Raw genomic sequence first — 21,892 nt, 5'->3', positions numbered from 1 at the left:
CGGGAGCGACAGTGACACCGAAAAGAACTACAGGTCCTTTCGGTGTCAATGAAATAATGGTGAAATGTGACCAAGGGGTAAAATATAAACTGAATTCCTGTGAGAAAGGAGCCACAAAGCCCTTCAATGCTGTGATACAAACACGGGCACGGCAGCAAAAGGAAAGCTACACAATAGAGGGAGAATGGATAAAATGTTGGGAGAGCCGAGATGAGAGGGAGTGAAATATGGCAAGTGAGGGAAGACAGATAGAGAGATGCCACAAGCATGAACAGATGGCTGCAAAGAGACTGGAAAAGAGTGAGATAGTGAGTGAGGCAGTGAGTGAGGCAGATAGAGAGAGAGGGAGAAGGGGAGGGAAAATCTGGATCAGGCTGAAAAAGGCCTCGAGTTCACTTTGGGGAATGCAGTAAGTAGGACAGGCAAAACTTACATTCCAAAATATGACACCCAAAAATAGCCCAAAGGAGAATAAACCACTCAGCTATGCTATGCTAGATGGTCAGTCGAAACAGCCCCATCCACTCTTTAGGAGTCACAATCTACCTGAGGATGGACACAAAGGGGAGCTGAAATCTTAATGGTAATCTATGCGAATTCAGTTATGGAGGGCTGGAAATGAAAAACAGGGACTTTCCTGATGCAAATCAAGTCTACTAAAGGAGGCACTTTCATGAATATGTATGTAAAAAGTGAAGCTATATCACACACTGTATATAGTGAAAGATTGGAGAAAAGCAGAAATGCCACAAAGTTGCCGTTGTGAGAAACCTTTTTGCCTTCGGAGCTGTGCTCTAACCTCCCCTCCCCTACACCTTTATTCATTTAGCCGGTAAAGACAGAGTTCTTTTCTCTGATCCTGGGGGCAACAGCAATATACAGTAAGAGCTGGTCATTAATTCAACAGTTCCCTCATATGTGAGAAGTGTACTTAAAAGTAGGAAATGATGTGTCTCGTTAACGGGGTTCAACCAATACTATTACATTATACTACGAGACCAACCCCCATGGCTGATATATAATAAATGGAGACCCCGTTCCTCTACTTGTGGCCTATGTGCGTGCTCTGATTCAATCTCTAACCCAGTTTTCTCATGCGCACACACACGTGCACACACACACAAATACAAAGCGCCCCAAGAGGATAACATTCACTGGTACTCTCCACCAGACGTGGGATGAGAGCAGACCAGCTGGCAGATTGACAGCTGTTTGATGATTGTAGATGCACTGCATTATGCTCCCCGGCGAAAAACGACATAGAGCTATGCCGTGTACGAACGCAGCCGCCTCAATTACAAAGGGGGGGAACCCCGCAGAACCCTCCCATCCAATCCGATGCAGTGTTTATACTACGTGCCTTTGGGCTCGTATAGCCTCGTATCTCGAGCTTGTGCGGGAGCGTTGCCATTGATCTGCATTCTCTCCTCGGTTGGTGTTTTACCTGCTAAAAAACTTCACCTCCCTACAGTTGCATGTTAATATTAAGGTAACCTTGATTGTGATGCAACCTGCCTTGAGCTGTGCCCAAAGTCCAGCTTAAAACCGAATCGGCTCAGTCAGTATTAATGAATGGAACTAGCTGTTACCCAAGGCCAAACATTGGAGATCCTGTGCCTGTGTCAAATTTGCATGAGGCTGATGATTCACAGCTACTGAACTGCTGCAGAGATAACTTTTTTTCATGCGGTTTTATAGCACTCGCGAATAGGTCTGGCGTTTTAATTTCAAGGATGTGTGTGCAGCGAGCTATAGAGAGTCATGCCTTCACTGCAGCAAAACTTTCCTCCTTTAATGCCAGCCATTTTATTCAGCATGACTGACGTTTAGCTGACATTATTACCCACCTTTGGAAAATGAGCACTAACACACGCTGGTAAAGGCCAAGTCCAGATGGCAACAATCATGACAGGCCGTCAGAATGTGTCTTGTGGACATTCTGTCTGACAAGAAAAAGTCAATACAGCAAAAGCCATAACGAACTGTCAGGTTCTGTAGAAAGTAGGCTTTTACATATTAGACAGGGTTGCTGCACAGTTTTAAAGCAAACTAACACCTTTTTTCTCATTTAATACCAAATGTAGCAATGTCTAAATGCTGTTTTGTTTCTCTCACAGGTGTCTTGACCTTGAGGACTGCATGGATGTTGCTGTTGTATCCTCTTGCACAAGAGATGAGTTGTTTTGTGCCCAATCCAACAAAACCCTCACTGCTGTTATTGTCATGTCCACATTACTAGCAGGTGGCCCAACAGGAGCTGTTGATGCAGCAGCAGCAGACACGCAGGGCTCCATTAGCATTGTTTTTCTGATCTCACATGATTCCTGTCCACAGGTTTGAATAGTTAAATGGTTTCTTGTGGTGGCAAGCTTGTTTTTAAACTTCCCAGTCCCCATCTTGGTAGCTATGTCTTTTTGCTTTTGTCCATTTGCACTTTGTGACACTGCATATAACCCTAAAGTTAAGATAAAAAGCAAAAACCGAATAAGTAAAAAGATTTAAGACCACGTTGATCTTGAGGTTAAGGGCTGGGCGTCCACGTTGGGTTGGAATCAAGTCGCTGCCTCCAAGTGGAAGATTCAGGAATCTTGGATTCTCTGAGGACAGATTGACAGATGCTGTAGTGGCCTTACATGATGAAGAGAGAGCATGACATGAAAGTGAAGCTGCTGATTTTCAAGTTGATCTACAATCTGACACTTATATATGGCAATGGGCTGTGGGTAGCAACCGAGAGAATGAGATACAAGCCGAGGAAATGAGCTTCTCCACAGGGTGTCTGGGCTCTCAGACTCAGATTAGTGCCACTGCTCCTGCACATTGGCCATTTGATAAAGATGCCTCCTGTTTGGCTTGGGAAAGCCTCAGTGTCCCTCACCAAAAGTCGGAAGTGGCAGCCAAGGTGTCTCTGCTTATACTGATATCCATCTTCTACCGGGTATCCAGGTTCGGGTCTGCGTAAAGAAACCCACACTTCCCTCACCCCGGCCACCTCTTCCAGCTCATCTGTGGGGACGCTGAATTGCTCTCAAGCCACCCGAGAGATATAATCTCTTCAGCCGGTCCTGTGTCCGAGCAAGGGCCTCCTCCCAGTAAGAGATGGCTGGAATACCTCACTCAAAAGGCATCTAGGAGGCATCCTAGTCAAATGCCCCGAAACCTGGACCAGGATAAGTGTCAGAAAATGGATCAATTTTAGAGCTCCGAAGTAAAAGCATGACTTTTCTATCCGGTAACTTCAAGTAGCTTGAAAATACATCAGTTGAGAAAATCTCAAAAACAGTACAATGTAACAGCGACATTAACCATCACTGCCACAGGTGATGCATTACCCTCCTGTTCAGGTTCCCTGCCAGTGTATGACACATGCACTCAATTTACAGCTGTGACAGAGGAAATCATGAGTGGTTGCATTAAAAAGGAAGCTTAAGAAGAAGTGTAGGAATCTGCAAGCGCATCAGATACAGTAGTGAAAGCATTAACACAAACCCCCCATGGTTCACAACCGCTCATTCTTCTTTAAATACACACCACACACACACAAGCTTACAGGAAGCACAGACACACACAGAGTCGAGCAGACATGGTTCTTTCCCTCTGACTCCTTCTCCCTGTTATTAGTTGATGAGTCATAGCGTGGCTCTTCTAAAATGGGACAATCCCCACTCTCAACACACACACAGTCACACACACCTTATACAACAGAGCACCTGAGACACACCTACGCAAACTCATAGAATACTCTCCCAAGTACACACACAGACACACACACACAGTTGCAATTTGGCAGCACCCCACTCCACAGCCTGGGGACTCTGAAGCTGCCTGGTGTTGATAGGTTAGTGCTGTTTTTCTTTCACACATCCAAAAACATAGTCTGCTGAATATCAGTGCCACCTGCTTCTTCCATGAAATGGGCTAATTAAGTTTATCCTGGGAAAACCTCACTTATCTACCCTGCCTACGAGTGACTGCAGTCAAATTATCAATTGGGCAAATAGACTCGGCGTTAGAAGTGGTCCTTTCCATTTAGGTATAAATGTCATGCAAAAAAATAAATTTCCCCAGCGGCATCAATACAATCCCAATTTTGCCTCAGCCAGTGATGCTTCTCCTGGAGAATTGATTTATTTATGATAATTTGATGCCACTTTGAAATTATAATATGTTTGTCTGTACAAAAGCGAGACCACAAGAAGACAGCCCGGCCAAGCTGTGTCTCTGCTTGCCAAATAAACTAAACTCAAGATGTTTGTTGGGGAGTTTAAGCGCCAGTTTTCATGCGTTTTTGGTAAAACTGCACTGAACACTTTTGCACTTTGACAGCCCCACACAGCAAACACCGCAATCTTTTTTGGATGGACGAAAAAAAAAAAAACCCACACACAAAAAATGTCAGGAAGACGCAGACTCCTGAAACCTATATGTGCTTTTTGTGTTTGGCAGCACAGTGAGCCATGGTTTTGACTGAGTTTGATTCCTTTCTGACTGACGGTGGGGTGGAGTTTGTGTCTTGCTTCAAAGTTTTAATCTGTCAAATTGTGGGTGCACAGGGATCGTACTCCACAGCTGAACACGGAGCCAAATACGCAGTTAAAGCAAATATATTCCATCTCTGCTTAAGCTGATAAAGACCGGCATATTTTTACCTGAACCAAGAAAAACAAATGTTTCAAGTCAAGAAAAAAACAACAAGCCCCCCCCAAAAAACCGTACACAGCCACTCAGATAATCAGAGCACCTTGACTTGAAAAACAGACTGGATCTCACTGATAATTTCTGAAAAATTGAAGTGTTCTCCTGCTCTTTTATTTGTCTGATTATTGAAAATGAAACAAAAACCAGCAACAGTGAAAAGAGAATTATCAATGAGACAGAACGTCTTCCAGTTATATCTGTTTGGATGCCTATCCTGTGGTTATCTCGTGTATCGTGTTATTGCTATTCTGTTTGCCTGTGTGCAAGGAAGTGAACCTTCCATAAAAAAAAAGTGATCTGATCAGCAAAGTGTGCCAAACAGGGTGCAAGGAATGTAAATGAATCCTTTACGGCGCAATGTTTAAAGCAGTCAATCATGACGGAGCATTGGCAGCTTTCTCCATGAGGGGGAACAAATACTCAAGCAAATCAAATGGAGCCATTACCATGGAACCGTTGCCATGACAACGACCTTTTTGCCTAACCTTATGCGAGTAGTTTTATTTGCCTAATCTTACCCATACCGCCTTAACGGGAGCTTAGAAGGCCACATTACTCTCATTGGTTAGTCTTTGTCTTCCTTCTGTACAATTCATGACTTTACAGTAGCTATTAAAAAAAAAGAAAGAAGAAAAACTCCAGATGAGTCCAGTTAGGGACAATTAAGCTCAAAATAAATAAATTAAAAAGAAGATCCTAGAGAATCTTTTGCTGATGCCTTTTCAACTCATTAAACCAGCATCTGGCAACTAATGGACCACGGACCCGATGGAGCACAAGTCTTCTAAAAAACACTTTGTCTAACGACGTTGCTGTCATAATTGAAATCAATATCAATACCATGTCACTGCATGGAAGGATGCTCAATATCTTCTATCTGCCTCGCGGTTGCCAGGGAGAGTGAACAGTCTGGTGTGTGTATGCCTGCTGAAGAACAGAGAGGCCCGTGTGCTATGGTTAGCCTGAGTCTCAGAGATTATACCTGAGTGCTGCCAAGGCAGCTGGCACAGCGGCTGTGGTTTCTCTCACTAGCATCCAAGAAAAGAAATGGAATCTTTTGACAATAAAACATTTTCTGGGCACTTTGGTTTTATTGTTGTGAACATTTTGGTACATTCCAAAAGCAAGACGTTGAACAGCGAAGTAACGATTCTGGATTTTTACACTGGCAGAAGCAGCTCGTGGCTCTCACCCACAGTACTCGGGAAAGTAACTGCCCACTCATAAAGCTATGTCCCAAATGTACACTACTGTATGAACTGATCTGGTGAGATTGTGTATTCACAGGGGGGAAAAAAATAACATCAATTGTTGCCAGCTAGGAGATGCCAAAAATGTGACTTGTAATTTCCAAATTTCTACTGGAAAAATAAAATAATTGCAGTGTTGAACTGAATGGAATATATTTCCTCTGCCTACATGTACTTTTACTTCAAATAAATTTTATATCAGCCGGCCAAAACACAGATTAGTTTATGCAATGGGGAGGTGTCTGTCACTCATTGTTCCACCGGATCCTCTGCTATTAACAAGAATTGCTGCTACTCCTACAGTTTGAGTCAGAAACAATAATTTTCTAATGGTTCTGCACTTGAAGTCAAGATCAAGGCCATATTTCCATTTTCATAAGAATATCTGCTTCTCCTGTTCTACTGCTCAGATCAGACTCCTTACGGTTTATTGGTAGGCCGATCTAACTAAAAAAACTAAAGAAAAGGCAGGAAAAAACACCCTTTAGCCACGCTGCAAGTGTTGATATCAGTATGTCCACCAGAGGGCAGTCTGCAATTCCCATGTTGGCAACGCATGCTTGTAGTAACAAACTGATCCAAGAAGAGCTTAAGCAACTAAATAAATAACTACATGTAACAAATGTTAAGCAAATCTGTTCATGTTTTCTGTGCTTAGAAGCCAAAAAATATCAGTCGATGTATTGGAATATTGGATTAAAAAATCACCAAATATTGGTATCGGTGTTAATCGGTTGCCCAGATTTTGTGACTTCGAACGCTCAAACTAAACTCTTTTTCTGTATATCACGAATTACAATAAAAAAACTGACAAATATCAACATAAACATTGTCTTATTTTTTTTGTTTTTGAAGTTTTGTTGTTTTTTTATGTTTCTTTTCAAATTCAGCATTAACTATCTAACCAACCATGTAACCAGGTTGGTCACTTACATTAGGGCAATTTTAAAGGATTTTTATTACAGTATTACATGTACTTATAAGTCAAGCAATGTGTACATAAATAAGACATAATATGAAATCAAAATGGCAAAAAAATATCAAAACTGACCAGTGCATAACACAACAAAACCCAACAAGCGACTGGATGTCGCTTGATTTAAAACGATCCTTCCCCCAAAGATCCTTTTTTTTCATTGAATGACACTCAGAGTGGGATTGCAAGGGCAGATGTTTTAAAGGGTAACATCACAGCTGTTTTAACATTTCAACTCAATTTGGGGAAATGCCAAATTTAAACCTACCAGCTCTGGATGACAACAATGGCAGGCCCGCCACATTTTGCAAATAAAAACAAGTATGTAATTACTCTGTTTCTAAAATTGCTACAAATGAGGATTTTATAGCAAAACACAGCATAACTCATTAGCTAAAGCAACTCTCCCTGTCAGAAAAAACAATAAAAGGCTGTGTTTTCTAATCGCCGTGTATCTATCCTTTATACACTGTTACCAGCTCATTGCTATGACTCATCATAGAGAATAATCTAGTGGAGGATGGGAGGGGAAAAAAAGGAAACCACATTAATTTCTACTGAAAAGCTTTAACTAACATTCTAATAACATGAGAAAATTCACATTGATATACAAAAACAAAGGCGGTTAAAAGGTGACAGGGTTAAATATAGGAAAAGCAACACATTCCCCATGCTTTTTAAAGGAGAAACACAATACTTGCCAATAAAACAAAGCACCCCAGAAATGTTGTTATGCTCCATATCGGGAAGCTTTAGACATGCTGTGGTAAGAGGACTAATTCTCTGTTGTGTAAATTTCTGTTCTATTTTATTCTATTCTATTCTGGTCTGCGCAGAGGTCAGGGGCTATCTGAGCATGTCATAATCCCTCCTACAGCTGAAGAAAAAATATTGTTTCTTTACCCAAGGTACAGAAGCAAGGTGTTGCCTGACTCATCGCAGTTATGAGACAAATATCCACAACATTTCATCTGACACATTCTTATTCCCCCGGAGCAGGGCCGCCCACGGACCAAACAGAGGACCACACTTGTAGATGTAATAGAGCAACACAAAGCAGGCGAATACTGTATGAGAAGGACAAATCTGGCCATATCAGATTGCTTTAGCACATGCAAATCCCTGGAGGTGACGGTGTGAGACCTTTCTGTGCGTGAGTGTGAATGTGTGCATCATTAGCTCTGAAGAATATATTGCGCTTCACCTGCATGTGCGCACGTGCTTCAGAGCAGTTTTGCCATGACATCATATATTGTGCTCGCCAAAGTTTGCTGCCATTGCCATCCTGGCCCTGTAGCTCTCTGGCTGGTCACCAGAGGACGCTCTCTCTTTTTCTATCTGTCTCTCACACACACACGCACACAATCAGAAGTTGGCCCAAAAGGCCAATGTGAGACCAAAGAGAGTGCGGCGAGAGCATCGCCCAACCAAGGTCACGCTCCGGGCAGAGAGGAGACGCTGTCATCTCTGTCCAACCTGGACACGCAGCCACATAAATGCAGCCAGAAGGAAACCAATACGGCCACCTGTTTGGCAGGAAATACAGCAAGGGCAATTAGTTCAACCAGGCAACACACACACATGCACTGCTGAGGCAATGATGATGAGGGAAGAGTTTGCATGGATAGCATTTTGGCTTTGGTTTTCTTTGCTGACAAGGAGGGGAGGGGGGGGGAGCTCAACAAAAACTGTGGATGAAGTAAAATATTACAGAAAAAATGGTTTCGAATAACCTAAGAAATTTAATGGAAAACGCTTTTCTTCAAGTCACCAAAATTAATGTCTCCTCCTACTGCTAGCAATTGAAGTCCTTGAATAGCAGAGTACAAGAGAGCAAAGTGAGCTGCCGTGCTGAGGTTAAACTGAGGGCTAATCTAATGGCTGTTAAAAAAAAAAAAAAAATTGCTGCGCTTAACTGCAACACTAAAAGGTGTGTTTAAATATAAGAAGGGCACCGAGTTGCCGAGCGAGTCTTGCCGCTCGCTGCTGTCGGTAATCCATATGCTGGTGCTTGAATGGGGCTGACTATTGAAGCTAGTGATACATGACAGTACTGGAAGGAGAATGAAGAAGGCAGCAGCAAGGAGGAGGAAGAGGAGGAGGAGAGGCTTTTGAAAATTAAATTCTAGCTTGGATATGAAGAACACAGCTGTTGATGGAACAACAGCTGGGCGGTAACTGTACCGACTGCACTTTGTCAGTCCACGCTCTGTGGAACTGGAAACATGAGTCAGAGGAAGACTAACTAAAAACTAAATCCAGGGATAACCCCAAAACAAGATATACGGTATATCCTGCCAGAATAGCAAGACCACAGCTGTTACATGATACTGATAGTTTAATCCAATGACCACAGTGCTACCTTGCCTATAAACCTGCTGACTAAGTATTTTACCTTCTAAGTCCTTTGAATACTTCTTGGCAAAAAGCTGCACAAAGGATCTTGATCGATGCTACTTCATGAAACAACAACACAAATACAGTTTAAACCCCCCCCTGAACATTTTATCCATGGTTTGAGGTTATAAATTATGGTATTCCTGTAGAAATCATCCTATCTACTCAAAGAAATTGGATGAAGAGAATAAAAAAATCAAGACTTTTATTTACCAATGTAAGGATTAATGTCACTGTGAATGTGCCCAGGATCTATGATGAGATCAAACGGAAACCACTTGAACTGAAAAATCAAGTGCCAAAAACTGCAGTTCTTCACTGAATTGTCAATTGCTTTGTGTCCGCCGGTCGGAAGACCACATATAATTTCGATGTACGAAAAGAAGGCTTTTTTTTTTTTAATTTTATCTAATGTTATCCAAAATTAATGACTGAGCCCATAAACTTAGCGTGAAAGTGTTTACAGAGGTCCCATAGCCGGGAAGTCTTTCTGCAACCACAACTGTCACCATCTGCTAGCGTTCAGAATGTAGCTTAAAGTCAGGTCCACGCTAGCTTCATTTTTCCAGCCTGGATGCTACGTCCATGTTGTGGTCCCAACACAGGCAGCTGAAGGTGGTCAGCATTTGCCAGGGCGCACCTCCAATACTTTGAGTTAATAAACTGGATCGCTTCACATTATCTGACACCGGTGCTTTTTGCCCATACCCTTACATCTTCTCATCAGTGCTAGGTTTGAAAAAAGCCTATATGATCGCAGCCAAAAGGCTCTTACTCACACTTCAGGATAGCAGAAACCAATGGCAGAAGTCAGTGTCTACGTCCCTCTTTGGTCTATGGGTGAGGCAGAAATCTCAATTTGTCCTAAGGAGCCATGAGTATCAAATCCTATGTATGTTTTGGGAATGCTGCACATATACTAAATATCAGCACTGACCAGGCATCTCTTATGACCACAGTAGCCTCAAACATAAGTTTAGCTAGCAACTTGCTGCTAGCTAAACATAACTTCTCTGGCACACAAGTGTCCATAGTTTAAGAAATTACCTCCTTCAGGACCTGTACTATCTTCTTCCACCATCAGCTTTATGATGACATAATTATTAATGAGATGATTTTTATAACTAACCATTTCATGCCACTTCTGGCTTGACACCGCATGCAAAAATGTACCATTTGCCATCACACTGTTACATACCTACCAATGAATGACGATGGTATGGTATGGTAGTGGTTGCTTAGGCAATAGGCTAATATTACAGTCACACTAAGGAAAACAGTACTTGGTGACCACATCACAACCAAAATTATTGCAACTGTGTACAATCTGGTTGCCTCTAAAATGACTCTACTCTTTGAAGTGCGAGTGGTTGTAGACCTGTTCTGCACCTCACTTTAGAGTCAGGCTACTATTAGTTTGCAGTTAAGTAGGGTCAATTATATGCAATCTGTTTGTGATAATATGACAATTAACTGTGCTAAATCAGTGAAAAAGCAAATCTGTTGCCGTCTGTTGCAAATCTCTTGCCAACTATACAAACTACTTATATTCAGAGTCTAGCCAGAACTTCATAGATTTAAAACAGAGATTCCTCCACAACAAAAGTAGTGCTGCAGGATGGCAATTTAACTGCAAAATGACATTGGTGCAAAACAACCTTTCTGATAGCTGGTTGACGAATGGTTGTAGGCTATGCTGGTTATATTCCTGAGTCCCCTACTGCAAAGAAACACATCACAGATCGCAGACTGCAAAGTGTTGGCAATCTGTCTGCATTTATTTAATTAGATAGCAATTATTTGCAGACCTTTATCAACCTGCCTGAGAGTGAGTGCAGTCAATCTAAGTCAGGTTGTGACAATCTGGAGACAGATTGCCAGTGGTCGCCGCAACTCCTTGCATTTGTCACCTAAACTGAAAAAAATTCAGTATAATCACAGAGCAACCACCAATTTTTCTGGGTCACATGGATGTTTCTAACTCAAAGACACTTTGTACCAACCTGTTGAGAAAAAAAGACCTATTTTTTCATGTATTCAAAGAGTATAACTACGAATGCAATCCTTACTATATAGTAAAGAAAGCAATAAAAAAACCCTTTTGGCAGTAGAAATAGAAAATCAGTTGGGATTTGCAGAACCACCAAAACAGCAGCCCAGTTCTGCTCCACCAAATCTTTTCCTAATTCATCTCATCTCGTTCCAGAGCGGCATCTAGAATCACGCATGCTGCAAAAGCAAAGGAAATCTCACTATTTATATTCAATGACTTGTTTCCTCTGATTACAAGTCAGGAAACTCTGCATTTGAAGTCTGTTGATCGATATTACACAGCACTTAAACGTCCCCCCTGTGGGTGAAAAATCTTTTCATCTTCAATCAATTTCACATACGTGTGTGTCGTCATCTACATTTGCTACCTTCATCCATCAGAAGAAAGTCATTAAAACTGCATTTACTGCAGCAACTGTGGCATAAATAAACAAATCAACTGTCAGATTAGTTATAAGTTAAAACAGGACCACATTCTAGTATTCATCAAGACTTTTTTTTCTTACCTGCATTGCTTTACATTGTGTTTTAAAATGTGCTTGAAATGAGAGACCCAGTGATTGTCCCATTGGGTCAGTGCCTCTTATCTGCTGATATAATCAAGCCTGACAAAGGTAGAGGTTTTCTGACCTTCGTGCATACCTACATGCAGGTGCAATGCAAGAACACTTAAGCCATTAAGCATAAAAATAGAAAACATCATCAAACCAGACTGTCTACAAAATAGATGCCAAAGCTCAATTCATGATTAATAGGTCTACCCAGAGATGGAAAGTATTGCTGGCACAGGCAAGAGGCAGTATATCTTAATACTCAAGTGCTCTGGCCAGTTCGTGATGCTATTTTCTGCTAAGGGGGACCAACGCCTTCAGCCATTTTTCCTCTTTGCTGAGGCAGATATGAGGTTGTGGGTGGGAGAAGAAGCAGAGCAGCACATGGTCACTGTGGTAAAATAGCTCGTCTTCTAAGGTCAAGCCATGATCTGAAACATGGCCGGTATCAGTGCTGCACTCACTGCTGCTCCACTGGATCTGTTGATGAAAATTAGCCATCTTTGTTCGATAGAGCCTATCATCTCGTGACTGTCCCTGTCATTACTGTACTTATGTAAAACACTAATGGGAGCATCCCACCGCCAAGTATCCCTACCAATCACCACCAGCAACCCCCACCCCCTTCTAATATGACAGTAAAGATTTATACCTCCACACTGCAGGGCATATTAACCATTTGGGACAGTGTGCCGTTTTGTAACCACTTTCATCTGTAATAACCCAAGGTAAGACACCATCATATTTCATCCCCTCTGTGAATCTTAAATGAACCTGCTCACTTTCCCCCCCCTTCCTCTGATGCTTTGCCCAAACTCCCCCTACCTTCATTTCTCTCTCATTCTCTATCCTCCTCTCTCCCTTTATCTTTATCTCACTCTGTCTTCCTCTCCTCCAGGGCCCTCGACTCATCTGGAGACTTGCCAGGAATGCAGATAGGATCACTCACAGATGTACAATAACTTGAGGGGAATAAATATGCCCTAATTGAGAGAAATGATGTAATATTGATCCCAGGGCCTCTGAACCTTTGGCATCGACGGAGCGTTCTGCCGAGCCCGTGACATTTAGAGGGATGGCTGGTGTGTACGTGAGTGTGAATGTATGTGATATTGGGAATAGGTGTTGCAAAGCCAGAGAGACTTTTTTTTTTTCTTTGTGAAACTAAAAATGTGTCTTGTGGTGTGTTGAGAACTTCCTGCCTCAAATGATAACCCTAGTGTAAGGTAGAAGCACAAGGATGATGTTTTCCCACCTGAGAATGTACTGAACACAACACTGAGCTGCTCCACCGTATAAAATAATGCTTTACTTTTTATTTCACTCTTAATTTGACCATAATTCACCAAATGAACATCATGCTATGATAAATAAAACTTGGAACTAGTTCTTGGAACCATAAACTTGAAGGGAAAATGTTTGCTGAGATGATAGATTAATTGAGAAGGACTAACAGAATTCATGTGTTAGTTTTTGTATGTATTTGGCTAAGCAGAGTGAACGATTTTGGATATCCAGTCTAAGCTTATGTGCCTCTCTGCAGTCCTCTAAGAAACCAATGACCCAACTGTGTTTTACATGCTGTGACCATAGACAGTATCAAACATGGACTACTATGGACTCTTCTGAAACCGTCCATTGGTTTCTCAAGTCTCTTTTTGAGACCTTGAGACCGATTTCCGTCCCCATCTTGGTTTAAAAAAAAAAAACGGATGTGACGAGCAAGGGTGGGTCTGGATGCGAAACATCACAGTCATTGGTAAACGACTTGTGATTAATAAGTCGTTAGCCAATGAGCTTACCAGGGATAGTCCTCATTTTTGAAGCATAGTATGACCAAGATTCGTAAAACAGACCCAAGATGAGTAAGTGAGACCATAAGCCCGCCAGGAACATTTTTACAAAGGTCAAGAAAGAAACCCGTTTCCTGGCCTTCAGATAGATTGCTGGTTTAAGGCAGATTCACATAATTGTGACACTGACCCCTGTAGGCTCTGTGTAGGTCCAATGGACACCCATGCCCTTTCCTTTAGGCCATCTTGCGTTTTGATTTTTTAGAGCATGATAACTTGAATGTGTCTTGGTTGTCATCTTCTGTTCAGCCTTTGGGGAGACCTCAAGCAGAGTCTAGCTACATGTCGTCTGGTTCGGAAGGAATTCTTGCTCATATAAACAAAACACTTTGTGGACGGATTAAATTCAGAACAGGAATGGTTGTACCTTCTGTAACAGGCCCTTTTATAGCTTTCAAACTGGGGTGAAAAAACCTTCAAGTGATCATTATATCTACCTGACCTTTCAGCATTCACACCCATTCTCCAGGACCTTTGGTATTTACCTTCAAAATGATCTACAACACATGTCTCTCTATCTGTTGCATGGTTTACCTTCATTCCACTGTGGACTATCAGTAGAAAACCCAAGACATCAATACTAATCATTAAATATTGAAAATGGTACCTTAATCAATGGGAGGTAATTCCAACAGCACACCATTAGGATTTCAAATCCATACAACTAAAGGAAGTAACCTGTAACTAACCTCGAGCAACGACTTTACATTTCAGAAGGATCTGCTGTAGCTCCGACTTTCAACCGCATTCTGTCAGTGTGGTGAAAGTTGACATTTTGTCTGCTGCTAGGTGCAGTTAATCATTTCTTCCTAATGATGCTTTGTTTTGACAGAGGATGCAACAACCCACAAATTCATTATATCTCTCAGTTTAGATTTTAGGTTTAATGCGAGGGTAAGTCAGCTTAGAGGAAATGGGAGTCTCACAGCAACCTGACCTGCACAGGAATAACAGCCCAACCTCGTCATTACCAAATGATTGCAAATTCTAATTTGATGTGGCTACTGACTTAAAAGTTAATTCAGGAAAATAATGGTTTTGTTCTGACTGAGGTACCCTCTGTTTATGTCAGTGGACTATGTAACTCCATCCTGTGAGCGACTGAGGACCAATTGCCAGTTGAAGTTGTTATTATGTACGCACCAACGATTAGATTAGAAAGTTCAGCCTCTGAGAGCAGTGTAGACCCGCAGATTGCAATAGAGACTGAAACAAATGGATTTTCACGATCAGTCTTTCTGAGATGATGTGATAAGGTTTTAACTTTTGCAGTGCACACATTAGTGGTTAGAAATCTATTACTCAAAAATATGAAAGGAACACTTTTCAATCAGAATATAGCGTCAAGTCAGTTAAACTTCTGGGAAATCGATCTGGTCAGTTAAGTAGCAGAGGGGGCTGTTGATCAGTTCCAGTTGCTTTGGTGTTAATGAAATTAACAACAGGTGGACCCCCCAAAACAGGAATGGTTTTACATTTTTTTGACATTTGTTCTCTCATTATCTTTTCTGACTGCTTTGCATTTAGCTATGGTCAGTGTCACTACTGGTAGCGAGGTGATACCTGGACCCTACAGAGGTTGCACAGGTAGTCCTCCAGGATGGCACATCAATATTGTGGAGACCTCAAGTATAGCCTAGCTACATATCTTCTGGTTTCTATGAAATTGTTTGCTCATATAAACAAAACTCTTTGTAGAACGATAAAATTCAGAACATGGATAGCTGTACTTGCTGTAACAGGTGATTATCGCCTTCTTTTTGATATCAGATTTCTAAATAACGCATGCATCTTCCAACGTCCTCTAGTGGGCCCTGTGCTCATTGCGCAGCACCATGGAGCCTGACTGGCATTTGTCATAGGATACCTGAAACTGCAGGTCCACCACTGGCACCCTCTGCTTTTCACAAATGGGAGCAGGTTTTCCCTGAACACATGTGACAGATGAGAAAGGGTCTGGAGAAGCTGTGGGGAACGTTATTCTGCCTGTATCCCTGTTCAGCATGGCTGGTTTGGGGGTGGGTCTGAGGAGGCACAGATCTCTAGAGGCTAGCCAACGGGACCTGGATTGCCATTAGTTAGTTAGTTACCTTAGATCCATTGCCAGACCCTACACTGGTGCAGGGGGCCCCTCCTGGTGCATGATAATGCCCATTGAGTATGCAGGAAGTTCCTTTAGGATGAAGGAATTGATACCATTGACTGGCCCCACACTGGCCTGACATACAACAGAACACCTCTGGCACATTATGTTTTCGGTCCATCCAGCATCGCCAGTTTGCACCTTTGACTGTTTAGGAGCCCTTAGGATGCCCTGGTCTAGATCTGGGAGGAGAACCCCCAGGACACCATCCATTGTCTCATAAGGAGCATGGCCTTATGTCAGGCATGCACACAAGAACATGGGGGCCATAGACGTACCATTTTGAGTTGCTGCAATAAAGGTTTGGCAAAAGAAACTAGCCTGCTGCATCATTTTTCCACTGTGATTTTCAGGGTGTCTGAATTCAGGCCTCTGTAGGTTGATAATATTCATTTCCGTCGACTGATGTGGCATCTTTTCATTCCTAACACATTACCCAGTCTGTATCAGTATAGATTTCCAGGACTATTTTTTTCCAGTTGTATATATATTACATCAGAAAAATGCTGATCAGTACAAACAGGACAAAAAAATACTATAGCATGGGCATGTACCAGCAATAAAAAACTTGGAATAGGCTACCACTCATCATCTATACTTATTCTACATCCATAAACACAAAGTGGAATGATGCTACATGACTTGGAAAAGATAAGAACACATGAAGGTTTAATTATACTGGAATCTACGCCTGGCATCGGTACTTCAATTCAATGCTGTGATGTTGGATAAATTGTTTGGTTGCTCATTGTGGGTGTTTTGTGCAGACTAGTCAAGTTCTTCCACAGCAAAGTGAGAAAACATTTCTTTGTAGACCTGGCTTTGTGTACTGTTAATTGGAAGTAAAAGTGTGTTCAGACAGAATGGGAAGCAAATGCTAGATGTGGCATGATGGCTTGTAAGGTCAGTGGAAAAAAACACAAGTGGGCGTGAAAACATGCAAATTGCTCCTGTTTTGCAAAATGTTAGTTTGAGCAAATGCACATGAATGGTGCCAAACCAAACAATGAAAACACAGTCCAAGACTAAAGCCACTCAATAGTTGCATGGGTGGGCGTCTACCTTCCTTTGGCCACAATTTAGTGCAATCAGAGAGTGTAAAAAGATCTCCAGTACACAGAGAGAAAGCCATTCAAAATGTTGCAGACATATCAACTGGTTTCTGGAGCATCCTAAATGGAGTATTAGGGTCAAAGGTATTCTTGACCTTTGACCCTTTCCTGTGTTCACAATTTGTTGTTGCGCTACCCCACATTGTTAACTGAAAACCACAAATTCACTTCCATTCTCCCGGGGACTACCAGAATACACTGTGGGAAACAAAGAAAATCCAAAACAAAGAAGTTTGGGAGGAAAAAGCAAACACACCAAAATAATCAATTTAATCACTGAAACAGAAAACAACTCTTGAGATTTGCAGAATATTAGAGACTGATGATGCAGAACAGCTTCTTAAAGTGAAGCACTTGTTTTTAACCTTGAAAGAGTGAATTTAGGTAGAATTTGAACAAGAGGCTCAGTAAAAAAGAAAATAAAAAAGTTTGTTTTTTTTTCTCTGCTGCAATTTCAGAAAACTCGCTGCGGAGTCGTAATGTCAAGTGTCAGGGGATGAAGTGTGATATCCCGAGGATTGAGGCGAAGGGATTGAAGTTTCAACAGCCAATCAAGATCACAGGGGATCTTTCTGGGTTTTCCCTGAATGAACATCACAGGCGGCGTGCCACAGTGGTCGTAAATTCAATCTAAGCTGAAGTAAAATGTCAGGATAGGTAGGCCGGGAGTGACATGTTAGCTCTGCATAGAAAACAGGATTATAACAAATCAAATCTGGAAGAAGCAGCAGCAGAATAAAGGCCCAAAAAAGCTGGTTGGTTAGGGTTCAATCCATGGTTGAGTCTGATTTACGAACATAGATGAAAAACTGTTTCTTCTGCATGAATTTAGTAAGATTACCAAAAACATATTCATGCATAAAGGAAACGAACCTCGCCCCAACCCTAAATTGTCAAACTGTTTACAAAGCGTACAGATTAGCAGTACACTAGAAACAGACTTGTCCTGCAGTAAGTCTGCTTAGCTGTACTCCAGTCGATTATGTGCACAAGACAGAGTGAAAGCAGTGTGCAGTGACATGTCAGACTGAATTACAGAGGCGAACTGTATCTGATCTGTCCCACAGAGAAAGCAGCGGAGAGACATGCCCACTGAGGGCCTGCATGAGAAGAGCATTTACACAACATGTTTTAATCAAGCATTTTAAATTTAATCAGTCATAACTGAGGAAGCACATCCATTAGGAGGCAGAGAAGTGGACGGAAAGTGCACGCTGATTAATTGGGCCCCCCACTCCACAGATTCCTCTGTTCTGTACGTTCTTCCCTCGAGTTCCACAGCGAGCGCTTGAAAAGTGTCTCTCCGCATTTGCCTTTTCACACTCTCGTCGCTCTCCCCGTCTCACCTGCCTAATTAACTGTCAGCTGAAGCCATTTGTTCTTCTATATTTTATGGAAGAAAGAATAAAAATAAATAAATAAAATTCCACTCGAGCTGCCATAAACCCTGAAAGGATATGCTGGGTTTGACTGGGCTCTCTGTGGATGATAAGAGCGCACTAGGCCAACACTGAGAAAAAGTGATAGGAGCTTGTACTGGCAGAGAATCAAATAGGTGTTCATATATTATGTACACAGTGCTGCTGACTCTGTGTAGAATATCAAAGGGTGCAGAGGTGGGTGAGGAGCATTAAAAAACCCCTACAGAATTCTGGCTAATCCTTAACCAGTTAAAACCAAAATACAAATTTAAAGGGGATCTTTCATGCTGTTACAGTGGCAGAATTCTCATATGAAACATGGAAAGATTCAAATCATGAAGTCAGAGTATGAATGAGTAATATATATGAGCCAAAAGCTCAAATTTCATACTGTTTATTCCACTCTTGGCTCTGTATGACATCACTGAGAACATACATCCCTAATATGGCCATCATAGACACAGAACCGAAGCCACACCCACAAACCGTCTTTTATGAGGGGCAGCCAATCAGAAGAGAGTTAGTTTAAAGGGATAGTTCATGGAGCTTAAAGATGAATTGCTGTACAGATAATAAAAAAGAGATAATTGTGAATTGTGAATAACGCAATGCTACTTTATTACAGGCATGTGCTCAAAAATGCGCAAAATAGGTGCCCTTTAAATGCAGCCTGATACAATTAGCTGTGAAAATGAAGGGCTCAAAATATTCTTTTGATGAAAAATACAGTAAAAGTACAATTTAGTAAAAACATATCTTTTCTACCTTTATTGCCTGTTCTCAAAGCTATCAGGTAATGGATTTTGAAAACCATCATTATCCACTATGAAAACTTAATCAGATGAAGAAAACCAGGGAGGCTTTTATCCATCATCAATTTAAGGCTACAATGACTTGCACCTATTTTCCCATTGCCACCTTTTACCTCTGCGAGACCGTTTTGTTCATCGCCCATGACAAATTTACTTCAAAGGAAGCCTCCATCGTGACCCATTTTCTCTTCCACCAACAGCCCAGCTTTTGCCCAATAAGGCACAAAGCGGGAATTTTCCCATGAGCCCTGGTGCATCCAAAGCTGGTAAGGCGAACGAAAGGTACCGAGGCGGCCACATGAGGCGGAATTGGAGGCAATCACTTGGAGTGCTGCTAACATAATACACTGAAGATGATGCGAAGAGAGATTATGTACTGACTCATTAAAGATGAACAAACACAAGCTGCATCAGTGTTGCACAAAATAACCAAGATAGATGTGATGAGTGTGAATACAATGAAAAGGCATAGGATTGGAGGAGAAAGAAACACAGCGGACACAGCTTTCAGACCAAGTGAATCACTTTCTTTTTCATACACAGATGTGATAAATGACTCATCCTTTTCTATCTTCTATCCTTCCTGATAAAAACTCAAGGTCCATTCACAAAAGGGCAAAGAAAGTAAAGAGACCTAATTGAAATATTGCATATTGAACAGTTCTTGGTAGGGATCTCACCAGAACTGATATTTCCAGTAGCTTTCTATACCATAATTCTGAAAACAAGAGGGCACTTTTTCGATACCATAGGTACTATAGGAGGCAATTATACAGAGTAGGATTTTTACTAAGATAATAATGATTGGTACTAAAAATGAGATATTCATTTGCAAAGCTGTTTATACCAACAATGACATCTTTGCCTCTGCCTCCTGCAGACACAACTTCACACAGCAGCTACAGACAGACAGGCACACAACTCTTGAACAGCAGCAGAACAAACTTGCTAAAGCAACTTAAAGACTGACACCCCTGTCTTTGTGAGAAATTTCTAGGGGCCTGTAAAGCTCCTGCTTCAGCAACACTGAAACCGTTATCATTAATATTGACCAAGCTGGTGTTAACATTACCATTTAACTATTAGCTCTCTGGTAAGTCATGATCAGGATAGGGGCTAGCAGCTATGGCTAGTGTTAACATTATTGTTGGAGCTAGGCAGTCCTGCCCATCTGAAATGATAACGGACAGCGTTAATTTAACAGGCAGAAATTTGTTTTGGTTTGTAAGAGCAGCTAGACAAAAACAGTGGTGGTCATTAACAACAAACTTAACAATTGTTTTATCAGCTATGATCATACTGCCAACTCACCAGGAGCACAGGAAATAATCAAGCCTGCAGATGAATACACTTGCATCAACGAGTGCTCTTCTAATCTTTATGTATTTATTTTTAATAAAATAAAATGAAATTCTAGCATCACAACAACACTGCTGCTGGGTTTCTTAAAGTTAAACCTGTGCAGCACCAAAACAAAAGGGAAACTTATGATACAGGATTTGAAATCAATATAGTTCAATACCTAAAAAATGGCAATGCTGTTCACGCTATTTGAGGTGTTGTAGAAATATGTTGACAGATAAAATAAATAAAATGCCACTCAGTTTCAATGTTATGGAGTCCCGGCAAAAATCTCAGACAAAGCAGTGATTAAAACCTTAATGTAAAACATGAAAAAAGCTAATTATATTTAACATTAATTGGCAGATAGATACTGAAGAAAAAAGAACAGAGCAAAAGCAAAGTGACAATACGTAGAAGTAACTCCTCAATAAAAAATATTGTATCCAAGAGAAACAATGTGGTGTATACTCATAGAGGAAGAGCAGAATATCCCCAGCAACAGCAAGGCAACATTTACTAAGTATTACACGATTACACTATAAATTAAGAAACTACCATTGTGGTTGTTTCCTAATAACATCTGAGTCTAAAACTTTCACCCTACATGGGCAAAATAAGCACATCACTCCAAAAAACCAAAGCTAAAGTAAAGTAGAACAGGACCTACTTTGAAGCGCCAACTGGCAAATCTAGAAATCTGAAGCAATGCCATTGTGTAGCGCAAGCTAGCGCGACACTGTATCCTCATAAAACAAGCGATCACTGTAGGGAATGAAACGAGATTTCTTACCTATTGCCATTTCTATGATGCTCATTTGGCTCTCTGAAGGGAAAAGGATTTTTGGCGGCTTGTCTGTCAGGGGAGCTGTGAAAAGACAAATAGAAAGAAAGACAGAGCGCATTAAATTCCACATCTTTTCTCCTTGGTGGACTGTGGGAGTTGGATTTATTCATTAAAGACCACAATAAAAGCGTCCTTTAAATGGGAGCAAACACATGGAAATATATATATTTAAATAGTGGACAGAAGAAGAAGGAGAAGACAGGATGAATTACCCGGACTTAGAATTACCCAGTCAAAGCTTTAAATATCAGTGTGCATGCTTTCAAAGCAGAAGCTACTTCAGTACTAATGCCACTCATTCTTTGAGTAAGTCACGATACGGTGCCAACACGGAATACATTACAAACTGTTTTGTATATACAGTGGCTGTGCAGCTACTCAACCATTTCCAAAAACACCGTGTAATGTCAGGTAAAAAAAATAATAAAAACATTTGCAG

The 21,892-nt window shown here is 41.3% G+C and overlaps 1 protein-coding gene across 1 annotated transcript in view; it reads right to left on the bottom strand.

The window, feature by feature from the left end:
• Window positions 1-21,892, bottom strand: part of LOC116328881 (interleukin-1 receptor accessory protein-like 1) — a 317,602-nt gene that overhangs the window by 96,823 nt on the left and 198,887 nt on the right. The window contains exon 6 of the mRNA XM_039606438.1: window positions 21,400-21,474. Coding sequence (XP_039462372.1) covers window positions 21,400-21,474 — 75 coding nt within the window. The remainder of the gene's footprint in view (window positions 1-21,399; window positions 21,475-21,892) is intronic.

Source organism: Oreochromis aureus, linkage group 23, assembly GCF_013358895.1.
Source record: "Oreochromis aureus strain Israel breed Guangdong linkage group 23, ZZ_aureus, whole genome shotgun sequence".
NCBI lineage: Eukaryota > Metazoa > Chordata > Actinopteri > Cichliformes > Cichlidae > Oreochromis > Oreochromis aureus.
This window is presented reverse-complemented; position numbering and strand designations above follow the sequence as displayed.